We start from the raw sequence: 21627 nt of genomic DNA, 5'->3' as shown, positions 1-21627 counted from the left end.
GCATGCATGTATCATATTTTTCGTGTCCAGGAACAGTTTGTGATTGTAAGCCCTCATGTGTCACTTAAACGGATTTTAGTCCAATTCCTCTGTTAATTGGGTCCCTCACCTCCAGATAACTTGTGCTCTGTGCCTGTGACGGACCAATCTCCAAAACTGGGCGCATTATTGTACATGAGGTCACACCATCCATTGATTGACAATGCATCATCATAACTTCCTCTTTGCAAGCGGATGTTCCTCTTCTGCACTAGCATCCCTCTGCAGTCATACAGTCTCTTAGCAGCCATGAGCTTTGCCCATGTTGAGCCATTTCTTTTTTTGGCGCTCATCAGTACTCAGGTGAACATGCTACATACCACTAATGCAATGAGTCCACTCTGAATATCAAGCACTAATAAAATGTAAACTTAAAGAACTAATGCATCGAGTGCATGAATTAGTTTGTGCCATTTTTTAATCCTGGCAGGATAGATTCAGCCTGTCATTCTTCTGCAGTTCATAAAACTGTGATCCTTTGACTTTTGTAGTAATGATATATCCCTATTCGGTTGCCCATGGACAGTGTTGCAGCATGTGCAAAGTAAATGGTCGTTATTAGCATTATACATTGTACCCCTAAATATTGACCCACACTGCACTTGGCTTTTCTGTCCAATACTTCTGAGTAGAAGTCTTTCTAAACTACCATGTGAAATGTGTATGCAGGCTGGACCTTAGCTTGAACAGACAATCAGTTAGAAAACTGACCCATAAGCAAGCTTTCTTCAGTTCCCTCAATTAGGGAATCCTGGAACTTGATGAGTAAAAAATGGTTTCCCACCCTCATCTACCATCTACTTGCCAACTGTTCTTACTTTTTCGTAATCCGCTAGTTTTGGTTTAGATTTTACGATTGTTTCATATTTTCACTAATATGCAATCAATTCTCTATGAAGTGTGATGGAGAGCTTAAAAACTCTTTTCATCGTCGCCTTGCGATTTCCCGCATTGGAGTTCTCACACGTTGACTCCAATCTGGGTTTCCTTTACACTGTCCCTGCCTTTTTCTACTGCATGTATGGCTTTTAGTTGTTCTTGTAAGGCTCATCAGGAGAAGGGAATAAACCACGAAAAAGCACACGTTGGTCTCAATAAAGAAGTGGCCACAGTAGCTCAACAAATCATTATAGTGTACCCAGTCATCCGTGTGCAGGCTATTAAATGAAAGTCCTCATTTCAAGGGAGCATTATTGGACTCTGAAAATAATGTCAAATTCATTCATGTTTATTCTGAGAGGGATAGCACGAAAGAGGCCCAGAGAAAGTGTGTGATTGTTTCTTTTCAATTAGTTTTTTCTTTCTGTAAGTGGAGGCTTGCTAGGGTAGTTGAGCCCCAGACCGCCCGTAGGCAGCTTGTTTTAAATAACCAAGTTCTTACATTACCAAATGTGTGATCTAGCACAGGTGACATTGCAATACACTGAATGTAAGAGTAGGTCACAGAAAATGTATTTGAATTGTGACTCAGACTTCGAATTATTTACACATGGGCAAATATTCGGTAGAAGGTGGCAGCTGGCAGGTGTTTATCGCACTGTTACGCACACACGATAACGTCCTTCTCCTTGTTGGAGACTCCATTAAAAATGTAGTACCCCGGACCTTATGAAATACTCATTCCTATTTTTATGCATTTATTTATCTTGGTACTGTGGTGGCGTGCGCTCAAGAAGGTGAATTTTAAAGTGTAGCCCTCTGACTTTCAACTTGGTTTCCTATTTAGAGAGGTCATCAACAAAGAAAATATCCCTTCCAAGTTCGGAAGCCTAGATGAATGCATTCTGGCTGCTCAGGAGGTGGAGAAGCTGCAGGAGAAAAGCTCTGGGTATCTTGAGGAGAGGATCAAGCCCAAACGCCAGAAATCCAGCACAAAGCTCTCAGAGCGGAATGATAACCAGGACAGCCCCTTGGTAAGTGGAATGATATTGTTATCAGACTGTTGCATGTCGTGGTGTAAGCAAGTACAGACACCCAAAGAGCACTGTGCTGGATACCAAGCTTCAGATGAATCGATTGACAATATGCTATCCAAGCTGCCAAGACACATGCAGCATTTTATTTAATTTATTCAACTTTAAGTATGCATTTGACAAAAATGCTGCACATAGCAACAGAACCGTCGTACAAAAGGTAGTAAACAAATAGCAGTTTGAGCTTTGTGTGATTGATATAAAGTGAGTGTGAAACCAAATAAGACAAAGTGCTAAAAATCAACCTAACAACTGTATAAATATATGAACGTATTTACCATACAGTATGTTAATTGGTAATGTTTAGTTGTGACTACTTTCTAGCATAACTGAGTCTTTCTTAGGCAGTTTTAAAAGTGGAAAGAAAGAGCAGAGTTAAACTGGAAGTCCGTTCCCGAGGCATAGTCAGAGTAGCTTGAATTATGGTTGTCGTAATCATTCTTACTCAGGACGTGTGTGTGTGCCGCAGTATGTTATCTGTTTTAAAGAAGATCTGGGGACTCATTGTGCTGATGTTGAATACTTGGTATCTCGCAGGAGGCTGTGAAAGTGATGAAGATTCTGGTCTTAGATTGCCTGAAATACACACGTAGGTTTCTGGTTCAAGGGGTAGGTTTTGAGATTGTCAGTGAATTAGTAGGTGAGATGGCTCTGGTGTAGCAGGGAAGTAAATAGGTTCAGTCTTTGCGGTCTTTAGCATAAAAGAAAGGATAGCCATGTAGTCATGAACAGATGTGAAGTAGTGGCAGGCTAGTAGTGGATTCAAGCACAGAGGTAGGGGAAGGAGAAGACAATTTGTGCCGACAATAGTGAAATGTTGCCTCCTGCGAATGTAATGTAAAAGGGAAAACCACTTAAGTATGTTTCATGATGATGTCCGCTTTAAATGCCCAAGCACACATCAGTATGTTTATGCGTGCTGTCTGATGGTAAGATCATTTGTTGTCAATTTGCTTAGGAATTATGAATCCAACTGCCTTTTACAGTTTGGGCTTTTGACACAATTGTATTCAAACTTTATACGAGCAAAACTCACTGTTAATAGTTTTGAACAATAGTGAAGGACCCCACCCTCTGTACCTCAAAGAATCATAATATTCATAACCAATCCCTGCCAGGTTTTCAAGTATCAAACAGGTCTGCAAAATGCATCTGAAAAATAATGGAAATGTGGTGTTTTGGTAGGGGCACTGGAAAAGACATTTACGATTAGAAGCTAAATTCGCCCAAATGTTTTTAAACGTCTGTTCTCTTCTCTCAGATTTCCAGCTTTTAAGAGTTTCATAAAAATAAAATGGAGTCGTCCTTATAATCATCCAGACAGAGCTTCCCTTCGGTATGTTCATTGCAACACTTTAATGGGACAGTCCCCATGAGTAGATGTTGTGTATGTGTGCATTTACACTTCTAGACCTCCCACCTTGCTTTCTTTGAATATGAGGGCCATGCTGTCCCACACTGAGAATCGTTTTCGATAGTTGAGCAGCGACGCGTCTTACTCGTTTGAATGTTCGAAATGTATTTCCCCTGATGAAGTGCTAAAAGGCACGAAATGCATTGGGTCCAAGTTGACTTTGTGGACAAATGTTTATTGGAAAACGATGAATTGATACACAGCTGTGACGTAACAGCTTAACCTGAGAAAAGTGACTTAATCATTGAAACAGAAGAATAAACTTGTGAAACCAACAGTTTATGATGGTATACTGTTATGATTACATATTGCGTTTGAACTGTATGAATATCAGGGATTGATTTCCCCAAAAGAGCGCGACTGGCTAACCTGTCAAGCCTGACAGCTACAACTTGTTATTGAGAACTCCCCTAAGGCCAGAGGGAGCAAACCGGTCAGCACCTGAGCTATCAGAAGTTGAATATTTGTGTTTACCCAGCAGTGTGCCACACCCCCCCCCCCCCCTTGTTGATCCACACTGGAAACACACATGCTCCTTTTGCAGGAGAATTGTTCAGATCCTTTCTTAGGGTAAATTATGTGGAATACCTAGCTTTGTAGGTGCGGAAAAGCTGTTGACTCATTTTTGCTCCTGTATGCTCTACCCTAATTCGGACTTACTAATAGGGAGAAGTCTGTCAAGTAGTTGCACATTTCTTCTGCAAAAATCTGGTTTCTGGTAGTCAAAATTGCCATTTTACAATCTCAAATCCAGCTTTTTGTGCACTTCAGTGACACTTAGGTGGCGCATTAAACATGTACTCACTCTGATCCCATTTTTTTTTTTTTAGTAATTCAAGATTTGCAAGGTTTTCCAGAAATACAAATACTTTTTGCTCAAAGTATGAAGGATGGTTTATGCCCTAGGAAATCCTAGCCACACCAAGGACACAAAAATATGTTTGTCTTTGGCTCCGTGGAACATGAAAAGATTCTTTGGTTTTAGGTTCTTATGAATTTGGTTTGTTAAATAGATTTATCCTCTAGATCTATAACAACAAGCACTGGCGTTGCCAATAGGTCTCGCATTAGGAAAGTGTGAGCTATTGGTATGGTACAGCCAGTGCAGTGATGGTGTGATGGTAACACTGTTCTTAAGTGATCTCCTCTCCTCGTTCTCACAGCCAGCCAGGCAGCTTGAGTCTGCAGTACTTGAAGATTTTTTTTATGTCTTTTCTGTTTCTAAGTGATATTGCAATTGCTTTATCTTGACTCCCCACATCTTCCAGCATGGCGGGGGTCTGATTAGAGCCTTTTGGCTAATCACATTTGACTGTAGACTGATTTAGTTACCTTCCTAACTTGGGATCCAAAAGACAGTTCATTATTACATTTTCATTGTAGTCCATGGCAGTGATTCCTGGTTTTGGTGAGAGTTTTAGAGAAGGCGACCAGTGCAGGTATCTGCGCTACATAAAATGTAGTATACTTGTAAATGTAGTATACTTGTAAAGCGCACAGCTGCCCCAGCAACGGGGCGTCCCGGCGCTGTATAACTCTGGGGAACCCGTCCTGGCTTTCCCTGTGGGATGGTCCCTTGCTGGGAGTCCCCAAGGTGGAGCCAGGCATCCCCGGAATTGGTGGGGCCGTTGTGGAGATTAGGCAAGCTAATGCCCAGAGTTGCCGAGTGGAACCCCTGATTAGAGTAAGCACCGAAGCGAGAATTATCGAGTCCGCTGACCAAGGTCCACAACCCTGCCGCGTCGGGAATTGAACCCTGGTCCCAGGCTGACTTCTGCTCCCAGGCCTGCCGCCTCTAACCAGTGAGCCACACTACTCCATAAAGGATATCAGTTGGAGGATACCTGTTCTTCCAGGATTCCGAGGAGGATGGGCAAGTTTGAAACAATGAAATAGTTTGGCAGAAAGGAAGGCTTAAGGGTGGACTTTTTCATCCGAGTTGGCATTCATGACATTTTCATCTTTAGGGCATTTGTACCACTTTTATGAAGAAATTAAGTTTTTGATCAGAGAATAAAGAGTGTTTTTGCACCCCCTTTACCAGCTTGAAAGGAGAAAGCTTGTAGGAGAGGTAGGATTTGATTTTTACTATGTTGTTTGTGGTGATGGTTTTGTCAGGGCATACTTGGTTGAAAGTGAATTGTACAGTAAGGGGATCTTAACCGGTGTTTCTTGGTCGCTGTGTGGTTTTCATTTGTGTGAAGCAGAGATGCTTTGCTGGTTGTTTGCCAAGGCTAGATATTCTGTGGTTCCGAGGGCTGTGTTGGTGAGGAGGCCTTGCTAATCAATGCATCATATTATGAGAGGGTAAATGAAGCAAGGGATCTTGACGTCAGCAGGTATTACAATCTAGCTGACCGAAAAGTAATTCGAAAAACAATTAACCAACATGGCTCCGTTAAAAAATAAAAAACAGTTTCAAAGCGGAAAAACATATGCATACATTACAAAAGCATGACGTGCAAGCGGACTTTCATAGCATACAAATTAAAACACATTGCTGCTGGTAACTGCCTGCAAACAAACTCCCATCTGTTGAATGAATGCGTAGGGCAAAAACATGTGCATCAGAACACGAGCCGACGCAGGAAACAAAACAAAAAGAGAATTTCAGTCGCTGTTGCGCATTGATTATTTAATACGAAAGTCGAAAAAGATAAATGCACGGATTCGAAACAAGTGGTGCGCGCGCACCACAGAGGAGCGGGGGCGAGGGAGCAAGGCAGCAAAGCGAACGTGCACGTATTTATTGCAGGTTTTAAACCTAACATGTTAAATGAAAGCCGAGCTGTAAGCGCAGGATGTGACAAGGCAGCAAAGCGAACGTGCACGTATTTATTGCAGGTTTTAAACCTAACATGTTAAATGAAAGCCGAGCGCTGTAAGCGCAGGATGTGAAAGCAACAAGCAAGCAAGTTTACAAATTTCTAAAGGCACTGCAAATAATTAAAAAAAAAGCAATGTCCTGAGCAAATGGTGTACTGAAAGTACGGCCGGCCACCGGCCAGCCATGAATAATTAGGGGAGGAGAAGCCGCACAGCGCACGCTGGGCGAAGCCCTTTGATGTGCTGTGCGGGCGTTAAAAAAAAATGCAATTAGGAGGGAGGGAGGCTGATGCGCGTGCTTGTTTGCTCACGTGATTCACGTGAACTTAAAGAAAACCGCACGAACTAAACCCTTGGTTTCACGAGTTTTTTGAGCACTTGAATTCTCGCTCCCTCAATGCGCTTGCGCGCATTGATAGGTCGTGAGACCTAAAAAAAGGGAATTCATTCAGACAGTAGACAGTGACAACAAACTATACAGACAGGAAAGTTAGCTTATGTCTGTTCAAGGACAAATTCTGTTTACATATTTGGTGTACACCTATAAAGCGCTACGGAAGTCAGAGTACTACAGTTTATGCTGAATTGGGACACAAAGGTTCCCAAATGTATAACGAAGAAGGCACATGCTGACGGCCCACAAATTGTTGTCTTGATGCCCAGTGATATTTCAGATACAGCCGCAAGGTTCCATAACTGTATGCTGGAAGTAGGCATATGGATGAAGGGCAATTGCCTTAAGTTAAACTCTGGGAAGACTGAGGTCCTCCTATTTTGGAATGACATTTCCTTCTGGTCCCCCACCTGGTGGCCACAGACGCTGGGAATTCTCCCAGTCCCTGTTAGGAAGTAAGACATTTAGGTGTCGTGTTTAATGACCAACTCAAATTAATGCAGTCATCTCTTCATCATTCCGTATCTTAAGGATAGTAAAAACTATTTTGTGCATTTCTTTTGAACTTCAGAAGACTGTAGTGATGACCCTTGTTCTTTCCAAAATCGATTACTGTCATACCCTTTATATAAACGTGAAGTAGTGACTGCTGAGCAAACTCCAGACTTTGGAACTTGGGGATCCCTAGCAGCATGCTGGCTGCTGCATTCTGCAGTCAGTATTGCAAGACCTACATAAGTTACACTGGCTACCAAAAGACTGTACCGAAGGCCATGACTGTGATCTTTGGCTGTCCATGGCGAGTTGTGCACAGGATACATTCAGATGTGATATAAGAAAACAAAACGAAAAAAGTAAAGGTGCTTGTAAAGTTATGGTTACTTTTGGTTGAAACACATTACATAGGTTTACAAAGACTTCGCCAATTCACTGGATACACTACTGTTAAAGTGCTATGGCTATTGTGATGTATTGACTCCTTATGTACTTACTTGTGCTGACCGTGAAATAGTTGTGCTGACTGAAAAGTGCTGGTAATACACCGAAAACACGTTACAAGAGGTAAGCAATTGCTCTTCAGTGGGAACCCGCATGCATTTTATTGCTCCATGTGGCACTCTTGTTTAGAGATGCTCTTTATTCACTAAAATATTCTCTGCAATGCACTACACAGTTGCCTGTACACTATATTAAATACACAAATATTATAAAATGAACATTTAAGAAATCTGTCCTTCTCTGGCACTTGTTCCCTAGTATCTGAACTGCTGCATAAGTTCTCTCATTCATGTCCCGAAAATTAGAATATGCATTGCCTAAGCCAATAGGTCTTGCCTATGAGAGCTATTGGCTTTCACCGTGTTTTTTAGCCCTGCTATGCAGCAGCGCTGATGCTTTGCAGTGTGGCTAAAACTAGTTTTTAAAAAAACACTAATTGTCAATATAAGTATCCATTTCAAAAGAGAAAGGGCTCCTTTGAAATGTGTGTGTGGTCTTGTAAAACACCTATGAATGCCAAGAGGTTCAACAAATATGACACGGAAGAAGAAAAATAAAAAGTAGTGCCTCTGTCGCAGCGCGATCAGAGGAAGGACTGCGATCAAGCTAAAGCAATCAGTACTTGGTTCATGCTCAAGCCAAGAGAAGAGGAAGTGAAACCAGCACGCGCTGACCAATAAGGAGGAGGAAAATAAGCATGACAATGAAGCCAACGAATGTTAAGCAATGAGTGGGCTGTAATCCCCTTGGTATATACAATATCTTCTTGCAAGCAAGATTGCATGCACTGTTGCAGACAAAACCGGGAAAAAAATCACATTTATTTATAGGCATTGTTCTAGTGCACAAATTGGTTTTATTAACATGAAAATTGTTTCAGTGTTAAACTTGTGTTTTGAGGATTGATTATAGATAGTTACTAGTGTATGGTGTTTCTGTGCCTCTGAGCAATGTGTGTGATTTCAGATAACTGAGAAATGGACAAATAATTAAATGGTGGTAGATGTATTAGTCTAACACACAATGGTGTCCTCCAGTGTTATGGTAGCAATGGAGAAGGGGCATAGTCTACAGATCTAGCAAGCTTGTTTTTCTGTTGTGGTTTGCCATAAGTTTGTTTTAATAATTGATAGGCGAGCAGCGTATCGGCACATTACTCTCATCAATACTGATGCTAAAATCCTCACGGAAGTGTTGGCCAATCGCCTGGCGCCGCACATGGCGCATCTGGTGCATCAGGATCAGTGCGGATTCATTCCGGGCCGCAACACTGCGATGAACCTCAGACGCCTGAACCATATTCTCCATGAAGTACGGGATAGACAGGACCCCCAGGTCCTGGTGTCCATAGATTTGGCCAAGGCGTTCGACACAGTAAATTGGGGGTATCTACTGGAAGTGCTCCATCTGGTGGGTCTGGGCCCCATCTTCTGTAACTGGATCCGGATCCTTTATGGGAAGCCCCGAGCTAGGGTTAGACTCGGCGCGGCGCGATCGGAGGACTGGCCACTGGGCAGGGGTACCCGGCAGGGGTGCCCCCTCTCGCCGCTGCTCTTTGCCTTGGCAATTGAGCCGTTGGCAGTCCTCGTGAGGATGGAAATGGCGCAGTGGGGTATCAGAGTGGGGGACACCGTCAATGTGGTCTCCCTGTACGCAGATGATGCTTTGTTTTATTTAACGTCCCCGAGCGAGTCGCTGCCGATTTTACTACGGCTATTGGATCGATTCGGCGCGGACTCGGGTCTGCGGATTAATCCTGGCAAGTCCCTCATTTTTCCCTTGGCGGGTTATGGCCCCGACCAGCGGGCGAACCTCCCACACCTGGGACTGCGATGGGAACTAGATGCCTTCCGGTATTTGGGAATCCAGGTGGCATCGTCGGATGACCAGTTGCTGGCCCGCAATGCTGGGCGCGTGGTGCGCTCCCTTCAGCAGTCGGTCTCGTTCTGGAACACACTTCCGCTTTCCCTCATGGGACGATTAGCGGTGGCTAAAATGGTGATGCTCCCGCGACTGTTATACGTCCTACAGAATTCGCTGTGCCCGATCCCGCCAGGTCTGTTCCGCACGCTTGATTCATTACTTACGTCGCTACTCTGGGCAGGCAAGCGCAGTCGAGTTGCTTTGCGCACTGTCGTCCGGAGTCGGGAGGAGGGAGGTCTGGAGGCTCCGAGATTCGACCTGTACTATTACGCGGCACAGCTTCAGCCAGCTGCACGCTGGTTCGCCGGCACAGGGAATTGGGAACTGAGCCTTTTGGCGGGTAGAGCGGATGAAGAGACTCTCCAGGTAGCACTGAAGCAAGGGAGGGGAGCGGATACGTCTTTACCTTATGTGGTGAGGCACACTGCAGGGATTTGGCAGAGATTCGTAGAGAGAATCCTGAGACGGGCCCCTTTCCATAGGGAATTACCGGTGTGGATTCTAGCGCCTGTGGTGTCGATGGAAGAACATATGTCCTTCCGGACCTGGAAGGGGGGGGGGGCTGCGAAACCCTGGCGGACCTGTACTCAGATGACTCCTTTGTAACCTTTGAGGGGGCTACGGAGGCCTATGGCTTGACAGAGGGGCATTACCTGCATTATAGGGGACTGCAGGACATGGCGCGGGTGACCTGGCCGCAGTTCCCGGAGGCGCCCCCGGTGTCACACACCCTTAACATCCTCCTTTCCTGTGGCAGAGGCCGACGGCTGATCACGCTGTTGTATTCAGCCATACGCAGGGACTCGGATCCACCGGTCTCCCCGGCTTGGGCTGCATGGGAGGCGGATCTCGGTGTCGCCCTGGAGCCTGACCAACGCAAACGAATCGGGGCATTGATCCGTACGGTATCATGTAATGCACGGTTCAAGCTCATCCATTTCAATTTTATGCACCGCACCTATATGACCCCGATATCCTTACACCGCATCTCAAACGACAGACGGGACGACTGCCCTAGATGTGGACTGGGTGGAGCGGGATTTCTCCATCTGGCCTGGAAGTGCCCGCCGGTAGCGACCTTCTGGGGGCAGGTGGTAGGGCGCATCCGGAAGATCACGGGTCTCCGGATCGCCTTGGATGCACTACATTGTCTGTTGGCCCTGGTACCCAAGCCTAAAAAAAGAAAGTTGTCCTATAAGCTGTTGCAGCTACTATTGGTGCTGGCAAGGCGCAGGGTGGCTATCACCTGGATGGGAAGTCGAGCCCCGGAGCTTTCATTCTGGCTTAGAGATTTCAAGGAATGGTCCCTGGCGGAGAAAACACATATGCAACACACACGTAGGGATGAGAAGCTGCAGGAGGATCTGTTGGCATGGCGCATGATGTGTGCTGTGGGGTCTGTAGATAGTGACTCGGATGCCACCAGCGCTGAGCTGTTCACCCCGCAGGGGTCGGACTCCGGGGAAGAGGTGGTTGGAAGTGGGGATGATGGGGCTGCTATGAGCTAGTGTCTTGCAAGTACCGCGCGCATAACCTCTGTAAATATGTGATTTGCTCTGAGTCCCAAATGGATCTGTGTTTGATTTTGATTTGATAATTGCGCCCGGATGGGCCCTGATCACCTGAACGGAATGTATATGCCTGTGTTCTCACTATGCCAAGTTTGTAGGGGAGGGAAAGTTTTTGTTATTCCTGAATTCTATTGAAATTTTTACTTGTCCAGTGTTTCCAAACAACGAACAAGAACAAAAAAAAAAGTGATGATGTACTTTCACCTGGCCGTATAAGCGGCATGTTTATTGTCTTATCATGACTACGGAGTCCATGTTTCTGGTACCATACTGCCGCCCGGCCCCCGGGATGTGGGCTGAATGGCTGTGTCCTGTTGGTTAACGTCCGGGCCCTCGACTCAAGGAGGAGCCATGAACTGATATACTCCAATGTATGTTTTTGCATCACACTCAAAATAAAGTATTTAAAAAAAAAAATTGATAGGCGAATTATGGAATATAAGGAGTATGGTCCGCAGGTCTTGCCCAAAGTGTTTAGTTAAAATGTGGGTTATTTAGCTTGTCCATTTCCAGATGTGTTTATTTGAGAATGTTGGATGGAGTTAGTATTGTTGTACAGGAGTCATGATCTAAATCTTATCTACATGGTTTTTTGGTTGGATATTAAATAGTTAGTGGTCTGTTGGTTGGCTGGTGTGTGAAATATCAGGAAGTGTGGGTACTGTTACAGGCACAAGATGTCTAAATAAGTTGCATATGTGTGCATTGTTGAATGTGTGCGATATGTTCTAAAATGTTGTTTGATTTGTCTTAATTTCGCTGAAACATGTATGTTTTTGATACATCATTTGGCGGTTCTGATGGTTTCTATTTTTTTATTTGGTTTTTAAATCGAGTGACATTTCTCCTTCCCAACCCTGCACTATAAAAACGGAAATAGCAGAACCTGTTGTATAGCAAGTATTCTATCATATCCCTAACATGTTTAATATAAAATGTTGTTTTTGGCTAATATGTAACAGAACAGTGTCTTACATCAGCCACTGTTTCATCTGTCAGGAGACTCCCCCTTCCTATTCCAGGCAGCTGTCAATGTCTTTCCAGGCAATCAGTGGCTTGTGTCGCAAATGCATGTTGACATAAATAGTCTTCCCTGGGGTACAGCAGACCTGACTAAACCTTCCCAATGGACATGCTTGGAATACCACTGGCCCTGCACTGCCTTTTGCTAAAGAGGCCATGAAAGAAGTCGAACCTTTATTGTGTTTCTGTATGCGCAACAATAAAATCTAATTTATTTCTGAAATAAGGGTTGAATTCACTTAAGGAGAGAGAGTATTGTCCTCTTTTGAGTTCTAAATATAGATATATTTTTTGCTAAATCTTGATTTATGTTTATTTGTAATTTAACATTAGGTTTTTAAAGTGCGCCTCACAAAGCAGGAAACAAAACTTCAGCTCTTCAAACAAGCTGTGACTGTGCCAGTACCCTGTCATCTTCTATGGTTCATTAAAAGAGCATCTGTGCTTAGATACTTAATTGCATACGTTATGGAGGGTAAGGAAATAGCAGCATGCTAGCCCCAGATTGCATTAGGACAAATTCTTCCTGTGCTACAGTAAGACCCACTTACTTTGCTGGCACTCATTTTTCCGTGGAGTCTGCCACAGACCAAAGCGCCTGCGTTGTTTTTCAAAAGCTGGGAAGGTGGCTGTGAATGCCTGGCTGATGCTCTGTGGCATCTGATACCTTTGAGCAGAGGAAACGCATGGTTGTAGCAAGAATATGTTAAAGATTCACTTGTCACACATATACCATGTACAGTTTGGCTGGCAAAATGTGACATGTTTTTCTCTCGAAATGTTGTTGTGATCCTCGACAGTGGGTTTTTCAATAACAATACTGCTAGAGGATGCCGACCAGAGGTCCGCAATCTCACATGTTTAGATTATTTAATTTGTTTTCAGTCTATCTAAACTAGTATGGAATATATTTGTTGACGAAATCACTCAAGGCCTCAACATCGTGATTTGGGGTTCCGTTTTTTCAGCAAAGGACAGTTCATGCAACATAATGCAAGACCGTATATTTTCTGTTGATTTGGTTGTTTGCGTGACGGAGAGTTTCTGCCTCTAAACACAGTTTTGTTTTAAATTGTGCTTAGTTTGCAAATTGCATGTTCCCCTTTGTAGATAAGTGCAGTCAACAAAGTGCACTTCATTTATTTTTTGAGTACCGAGCAGCCCTTGCTTACCGCAAGTTCACGCGAAAAGCTGGTAAGCTCCAGCAGCAGTGCCATTGGGCGCTGTATGCTGTGTCTTCGTAGAGGTGCTCAGTGTTTGAAACCTTCAAGGAGACTGATGAGGCCAGGCACTAAAGTGAGAACGAGTTGGAAAATGTGACCAGGGTTAACCCGTTGGAGCCAGTTGCATAAGGCTATCAAATAGATACGGGTTTTTCACTGCCACAAATGGCGGAAATAGCCAAGTCTCCCCAAGGTGAAAATCCCCATTTTTGTGACAGAAAAGCCCTTTAAGGTCACAAGACGGCACCATCTTCAGGTCTGGAACACATACAACTAGTAAAGCCCTTTGATCACCAAAAATTTCGGAGTGTTAGGTACAAGAGGGCCCCATAAGTGTTGTCAGCTTCTGGACCGGAAAGGTTTGCACCTGCGTTGCCCTTATTGCAGGGACCCCCTCAGGTCAGAGCATCTCTTGATTGACGTAAAGATCTTGTGCACATGACTGAGAGGTGCCTAACACATTGCTCCATCAAAAACACAGGGAGTCCCTTACAACGTGTTTTCATACCTGTTATTGTGGTGTTATTGTGCAGTACACTTGGCTACAACGTTTGCCTCTAACTGAGGAAGATAGCTTTTCGAACTGGGATTTCTATTCAGTGTACTAAAGCAGGCTTTCCACACAGTATAGGACATTCTAAACGTTGCGGGTAGAGAGCTCTATTATATTTGAGTGGGGCCTTATGTATCCGGAGAGACATCATGGTCATTGCAACTTTATTCTAGGCTAGCTGACTGCAACTTTGTGCCAATCACGTGGCTCTGACTCGGAGCAAGGTGTTATATTTTCGGTAGACTTGCATGTTTTACTCTCTTTTCTAGCAAGGGGTCAGCTGAAAAGAAGCAGTGGCGTTATACCCTAGTAGTATATAGTTTCGTGTGCTGCCAATAGTCTGATCAAAGCTGATGGCACACCCTCTAGAAAGGAGGTGCCTTGAGTGGAAAACATCTGCCACCTGACACCAAGGCGAAAGGTCTTAAATCCCCCTTGTCATGTCCAGTCAGCGTTGTGAGACTCAATATAGCCCCTGAAGCATCCAGGTTGTAAAACAAGCTCTCATCGTCTACGGCTCTGAAGAGGGCACTCGCTGGGCTCCTGTTTTCGATAATGTACATGGCGACATTGCTAAGATATTTGGAAGTGCAGACAACCCCACTGGGCGTCGTTTCATTGGAAGCTGAGCCTGCTTCATAAACTTGTCACTTTGAGGATGCGCGCACTCTTGATAGAAATGATGTAAATATAGAAACGGTCACCTCGTGGCCAACCCGGATCATCCGGTGAGGGGGGAAACGTTCTGGCTGCGTTTGCTTGTTCCTGGAGCTTGGCCAGTCAGTGACCCCGGAGAGTGCCCGCCATTTCTTAAGAATGTGCTGCGTGCTCGCTTCTGCGCGCGTGCAAATGCGCAGATGTCCAAGCGCCTCAGACGGACAGAAATGCGAGCTCAGGAGAGGCCGGCATACACGCCTGCCACCTGCTGCCTGTTGTTGTGGCCGGGGCTTGTTTATCATCCCAGGCTGAGCCCCTCTGACCGGCGACGCAGCCATTGCTTTGCGGGCATCTTAGTGCGTCATTGGAGAGCTAGCACAACGTCACTGCAAAATGTTTTTAATGTTCTTGAGAATAGCGACACTGGCTCAAAGTCAGTGAATAAACTGTAATGTCTTAAATGCACAGTCCTCTTCCCTTAGGCTGACGACGTTATGATCATCACCTGCCTACTACAGTTAATGAAAAAAAAGAGTGACATAGAACTCGAATTTTTACATTGGATTTTGAGTGAAGGGGTGATGAAGTCACTACCTGAGTCAGCAGCCGGGGAAACGGATGCACAAGTATGAAACCCACCCTCATACTTTACGCCCTAGAGAATCAATATAATTAAGCACTGAACTGACTTATTTATTTTAGCCATAAAACAAAGCACGTTTTCACCCCAAAGCTATTTATTTAGATATTTACGACTGCAGATAGTGTTCCCTGTACGCTGCTTGTATAGCGTTTATACCATGGCATGGCCTCTTAAAGGGCTGCAGAAGAACAAAGGATGGAAGGAGAGGACGTAAGAAGAGAAGGATGAATGGAGAGGCTTACTATGTGTATAGTTTGACTATCGGCCTCGGGTCTTCAGTGCCCAGGCGCATACCTGCATTCTGCTGCATGGCCATTATAGCGACCTACAGAGCACCCAGGTTTAATCACTGTGATATGACCGCGTTGGTGATACTAGCAGTCGGAAAAGCAATGCACAGAGGGAGTAGGCTGGTGATCTCGAGTATTCACCCCAAAGTCAAATGACTATAAGAATAAATGGGGGGGGGGGGGGGGGGAGCGGTTGATTCTGTTGTTCCTACGTGCCCACACCCCGACAAATTATGATAAGCATTTGCACTGCAATAGGCCTTGCATTTGCGAGAGTTTAAGCTATTGGCGTTGTAAATGACAATGCCTTTTAAATGACAATGCCTTTTATTTATCTGTTTTGATAATCAACACATAAATAAAAGACATTGTCATTTACAATGGCAATAGCTCAAACTTTTGTAAATGGGAGACCTATTTCACTTTAAATAAGCTGGCACCATTGTCTCGGGTTGCTTGGAAAGTGAAAGCGCGCATAGCGCGCTGAATGTTGCAGGAAAGCATGTCGTGCTTTCTGTAGGTGAAACTCATTAAAGAAAAATAGTGCTTACAGACTAAATAAGACATACTGTGTAACAACAGATGTAAAAGAGCCGGTCCTCATTGGAGGTTACAAATGAAGACAAGGCGGTACTAAGGAGGGACTAAAAAGCCTATTAACTAATCAGAAGCCAGCATTTACGAAGGGCAATGACACAAGCCAATTACAAATATGGGCGGGGAGTGGGCGGGGCTTCAAATACATACTCCAGTACAGCATGGCTCTCAGAGCAGTGCATGCACTGCCCAGGCTCGACCTAAAAAAACTTTAGGGGCGCTTTTTAGAATCTGGATTTAATAGCATCTGTAAAAGCAGCAGTTCTTGATGTGATGGGAGTACGATGCTAATTGTGTGGCTAGTAGAACCAAAGCACACGGTCGCGAGGAATCGTCGATTATTATTTTAACCCAAACCTCAAATGTTTGGGCTCTTTTGGCTTAAGGTTCTGCTCTGCATCAGTCCTGTGCTGCTGCCTTCAGGTATGCACTCGGCACCCACTTCCCACCCTAGTAAATGAACAGAGCAATTAAATCCCTAGCATTTAGCAAGAGGCAAGGAGGTTGGCAGAAAGGATGTGAATGAACAACGTAACGATCATTCACCAGGTCTGTCAGGCAGAAGCCAAGGAACATGCAGGGCATCCAGTACATTTGGCCAAACTGAAAGTCTGTTCGGGATGTGGCAGAGTCCTTTGTTGATTGGCAAGCAACATTTTCCAGTATTTTTTCATTGTGTTGGCAACTTTCCCCAAATCCTGTGGCAGCAAATGAGAACATGCCAATAATAGCTATAACTCAGTTCCCTAGATAGATATATCGAATTAAAGGCTTACCATAGCAATCTGTGAGAATTTATTTTGTGGAGTAAGTATGTATGATTGCAATGCCAAGCATGTTGGTGTGGGTTGTGCAGTATGTGGGGCAGACCGCTCCGGGTTGAGCTCTGACACAGCAAAACAAGCACTGGGAAATCCAAAAGGTCTTTCCTTTCAAAGGTATTAGCCAACCTTTTGGCTTTGGCATTATTTTTTGGTGATGCTAAAGAGCAGTGGTAAAATAATTCTGGTTTCCGAATCTGAAAAGAATTGGCATAAAAAAAAGTCAAAATGCCTGATGCAGCATGATGATGCATCTGTGCACATACAAATGTTATGATGGAAGAACTGGTGATTTTTGTTTTTAATTCATTGTTTCAAGATGGACGCTCATTTTGGATTTGTAAATTAAAAAACACAAGGCAAGCTATGTGAAAGCGAACTATAAACAAAATAACATGTTATTAGCAGATTGTAGTTGCCGAACCGTCCCAAAAAGTAAATGAATTAAGTGGGGAGGGCTGTATGAGGAAAGGAGAAGTAGGGGGAGGTGGAAAAACAACTGAACACCGCCAAGTGGCGGAGAGCAAAAGTGCCAAGCAGAGAGAGTTGGGGTGAGGAAAGGGGTAGTAGAAGAACTGGAATGCACAGGAAGAGATTTTGAAAAAAATGAGGGCACAACAGGTAGGGGGTAGGAGAAACGGACGACCTGGAGAGGCGAGGAGAAGAGAGCAGCACAGAAATTGTGGGGAGTGGGGATATGAGGGTATGCAGCACATACTGGAGAGAGTGCACGAAAACAATTGCACATCTATATAGTCCTCAAAGAAAAGAAAAGGTTAGTTCTATAAGGAAGAGAAAGCTACAAGCCATCCAGTCAAAAGGATGATAAAGAAGCTATGCTCCAGTGTAGGAACAAATAGAAGATGATTATGGAAAGTCATTGAATAAGAAGCAAGTAAACAAGATAGACCAAGTCCACCAGTTGTGGGTAGGGGACTGACCCAAAGCCGTCTGGTCTGCGAATGGTTAGCATTGTACGCAATAAGCCTTTGACAAAAGACAGCTAAAAGCTATCTGTCTGAGAGACGTGAAAAAAAACATCTGAACGGGGGACCCATGAGGCTCTATGTTTATTTCCTTTGCTGGCTGACGAAAAAACTGTATCTGCCTTCCTGTCACATGGTGTAACTGTCAAACAGCGTCACCAAAAGTGCTTGTTTTGTCACGGGGTGAAGAGATAACTTGCATATTGTTATTTACCATTGACACCCCAGGGTCTTATGTACTAATTCATTATAGTGTAATAACTAAGTTATTAACAGTTACATATCCGTTTTTCTTAGTAGGTGTTTCATTGCGTGTAACCTAGATTTTGTTCTTTTTAAGATAGGTTAGTGATGCAATACCTTATTGCCTCCTGATTTCTGTTATTCTTTGTCCATTAGGTCTCTTAATTTGTCAAGCACAGGATTCTATTCCACTTGTATTAGGCTGCTCCCTTAGTTACATAGGCCACACCTCTTGCAGGATGTTTCTTAGCTATGAGTCTTGGGCCACACCCCTTTAATTGCCTGACACTTTTTTCTATTCATCTTAAAGTACTTTTTATGAGCCAGATATTTTTGGGTCCTGGGTAAAAAATTATAGTGCCTCAACTTAGCAGGTCCTTTCATTTAAACTCTTTGCCCCCATTCCATCTCTCCGTGCTACCTCCAAATCCTTCCCCACTCTGAGATGCAAACCGTAATGAGCGTTATATAAAAACATAAGTCGACTGTATAACTACTGCAAAGCTTATCTTTGTATCCAAGTGGATGCAGCCAGTAGAAGTCACTTCCACTTGTTGACAGAAATATTCTTCTGGAGTAATGTTTCTTGAGCTGTTTGCTGCACCCAGTTCTCTTTCTTGCACACACCCCATGTCCGTTCATGAAGTCAGTGGTTTAACTTGGCAGCTGCATCTGCATGCAGAGGTGTTCGGCTTTCTCATGGGACCGCAGATCAATATTCCCTCCTCATGGATGGAAACACCAGAAGCAGGCTAGATCACCCACTGTCATAAAAAATTGGGTTCCTTAGGTATTGGCACAGGGCCAAATCCACACTGACGTCCAGAACCCTGTCCCAGGCACCAGAACCATATTGTTATTAAAATGAATCTGCAAGAGGCCAGACATTCTCAGTCAATTATGCTGATGCCCATGGTACTTAAAGCAAGCCAGAATCCATCTTTCATTACAGATGGTAAGTAGACCAGAGCCACCATGACGTTAAAAGCGAGTTTCCAGACATGGTTCTCGGGACAGACATCATCTGTCTTGAAAATTTTCTCTCACACACTGGAAGCTACAATGAGGGTTGGATGGATGGATGGGTGGGGGAGGGTTCTGGCATCATGCTCATGGGTGATTAGTGATCAGGCCGTCAACCTATTTTGTAAGCGGCTCATCATTGTTTTGTTTCTCCCCTTCCTGTGTCAAGGGTAATGTACAGGATTCAGTATGTATCAATAAGAGGCTAGACCACATTTGGTAGCAGTGTAGTCATTTTGAGGAAGACACGGTCTTGCACTTAAGTTCAGTGCTACTGTGAGTGGTCGCCAAGAATTAACATTATTTATTTATTTATTTGTTGAATTTGAAAAGCGCGACAGCTACCCGTGAGGGTTTCCCGGCGCTAATTGACCAAAAGCAACCGGACACCTAACGGAAAAAGAAAACTAATGATTAAAGAGCCAGGTCTTTACTGCTCTTCGAAAGCAAGCATGGCTGTCCTCCATACGAATAGCCAGAGGGAGGGAGTTCCAAAGTTTGGGTCCTAGATAAGAAAAGGCACTACCACCCATTCTGGACAGTCTAAACTTGGGTACACAGAAGAGGTATTGAGAAGAAGAGCGGAGAGAGCGAAAAGGAACATAGGGCTTAACAAGAGACTGAAGATATAGGGGAGCAACACCCGCCTTAATCTTGTGCATGTAACTGAGGGCCTTGAACTTTACACGGCTTTCGATGCGGAGCCAAGGGAGTTCCCTCGGACGCTCCGTGATATGGTCCATTTTTCGACAGCCGCAGAGGAGCCGAGCAGCGGCGTTCTGAACTAATTGGAGGTGGCGAGTGACCGCCTTGGTGGATTCCAGATAGAGCACGTTACCATAATCTAATCTGGAGGTCACCAAGGCGTCAACCACAGATCTCCGGGTGTCTGAGGGAAGCATCCAGAAGATTTTTCTGAGCCACCACAAGATGGTAAAGCAGGTGGCTGCTGCCTTGTTGGCTTGGTCCTTCATGGATAACCCCTTGTCGATGGTCACTCCGAGGTTATGCACACGTTCAGACAGGATCGACAAGGCACCCATGGCAGAAGGCCAATGCCTCGGGCGCCAGAGATCTGGTTTGTTACCCAATACCAGGACCTCCGTTTCCCGCCATTTAATTTAAGCAGGTTGCTGTTCATCCAGCAAGCTATGTCGCTGAGTCCTGTTTGCAAATGGGATGGCAAAGCCGGGCTGAAGACGGCGGTAATGCCAGAAACCGGTCCTCGGAAGCTTGTTTCCGGTCCAGGGAAGGCATGGCTTGGCAGTTCGGGCTGGACTGTTCCCATGAGGCACAGGGTCAGACTGATTTGCATATAGCCATGTCTGAACTGGGGTGGCAGAGTTGGCTAAAGAACGGTGATGGATCAAACCCAGATCTTTTGACTGGGTGTGAGTGTTTGATTGGTTCAGATGCTCCGTCCATCACCACCCCCTTTTGTACGGCAGAGTGGGATCAGCATGAGATAGGGAAAAAACAATCTGTGAATCATCGGCGTAAGTGAATAAATTCAGCCCAGATTTTTGAGCAATATGAGCCATGGGGTAACATAAAGATTGAACAAAAGAGGACTCAGAATAGAACCTTGGGGTACACCATGAGGGGAAGAATACATTTTAGAAGTGGATAAGTGGGAAACAATTTGAAAGGTCCGATCCTTCAAAAAGGACGAGAGCCAATCCAAGGCTTTACCCCCAATGCCAATGTTCGCAAGGGCTCTGATGAGGATGTTATGGTATACGGTATCAAATGCTGCACTGAGATCAAGCAATATCAGTGCAGCCGTTTCCCCTCGATCCAGAAGCAGGCGTAGATTTTCAGTCACCCCTAAGAGAGTAGTCTCGGTGGAAAATCCCGGGCGAAAGCCGGACTGAGAAGGGTGTGATAAGTTTTTGAGCGCAACGTATTGGGACAAGTGTATGTGAATATGTATCTCCAGGATTTTAGAAAAAATAGGCAATAAAGAAATGGGACGATAATTGGAGGAAACATTGGGATCAGCAGTGGGTTGTTTCAAAAGTGGAGTGACCATAGCATGCTTCCAGCAGCTGGGAACAGTAGCGGAATTTAGAGAGTGATTAAGCAGCGTACAGATGGTAGAAAGCTGGGGGAAGTCCAAGGAGCATAGTATGGAGGGAGGCACTGGATCCAATGGTGAACCTGACTTAACCTTGCTCAGGGTATCCAAGAGGGTTGAAGGAAGGAAATCAGGCCAGACCAGAAGTGGAACCGATGGCTGTGTTAGAGAGGCAACGGCCTCACCAACGTCATGGAGCAGGTTGACCGAAATATTACTGATGTTACTAGCTCCTTGAGCGGCAATGTCCTGATGTATGTTCTCTATCTTGGAGATGAAATACTGTGTGTGCTCGTCGCATTTATTATTAGATAGGGAGGGAAGTGTGGCCATAGTCCTGGAGCCAGCAAGT

The 21627-nt window shown here is 44.6% G+C and overlaps 1 protein-coding gene across 5 annotated transcripts in view; it reads left to right on the top strand.

Annotated features, from left to right (window-relative positions):
• Window positions 1–21627, top strand: part of FAM13A (family with sequence similarity 13 member A) — a 906414-nt gene that overhangs the window by 674917 nt on the left and 209870 nt on the right. For all 5 annotated transcript variants that reach the window (XM_078676111.1, XM_078676110.1, XM_078676109.1 and 2 more), the window contains one exon: window positions 1766–1952. In XM_078676111.1, the coding sequence (XP_078532237.1) occupies window positions 1766–1952 (187 nt within the window). The remainder of the gene's footprint in view (window positions 1–1765; window positions 1953–21627) is intronic.

The sequence above is a fragment of the Lissotriton helveticus genome, chromosome 2_1, assembly GCF_964261635.1.
Source record: "Lissotriton helveticus chromosome 2_1, aLisHel1.1, whole genome shotgun sequence".
Lineage (NCBI taxonomy): Eukaryota > Metazoa > Chordata > Amphibia > Caudata > Salamandridae > Lissotriton > Lissotriton helveticus.
This window is presented reverse-complemented; position numbering and strand designations above follow the sequence as displayed.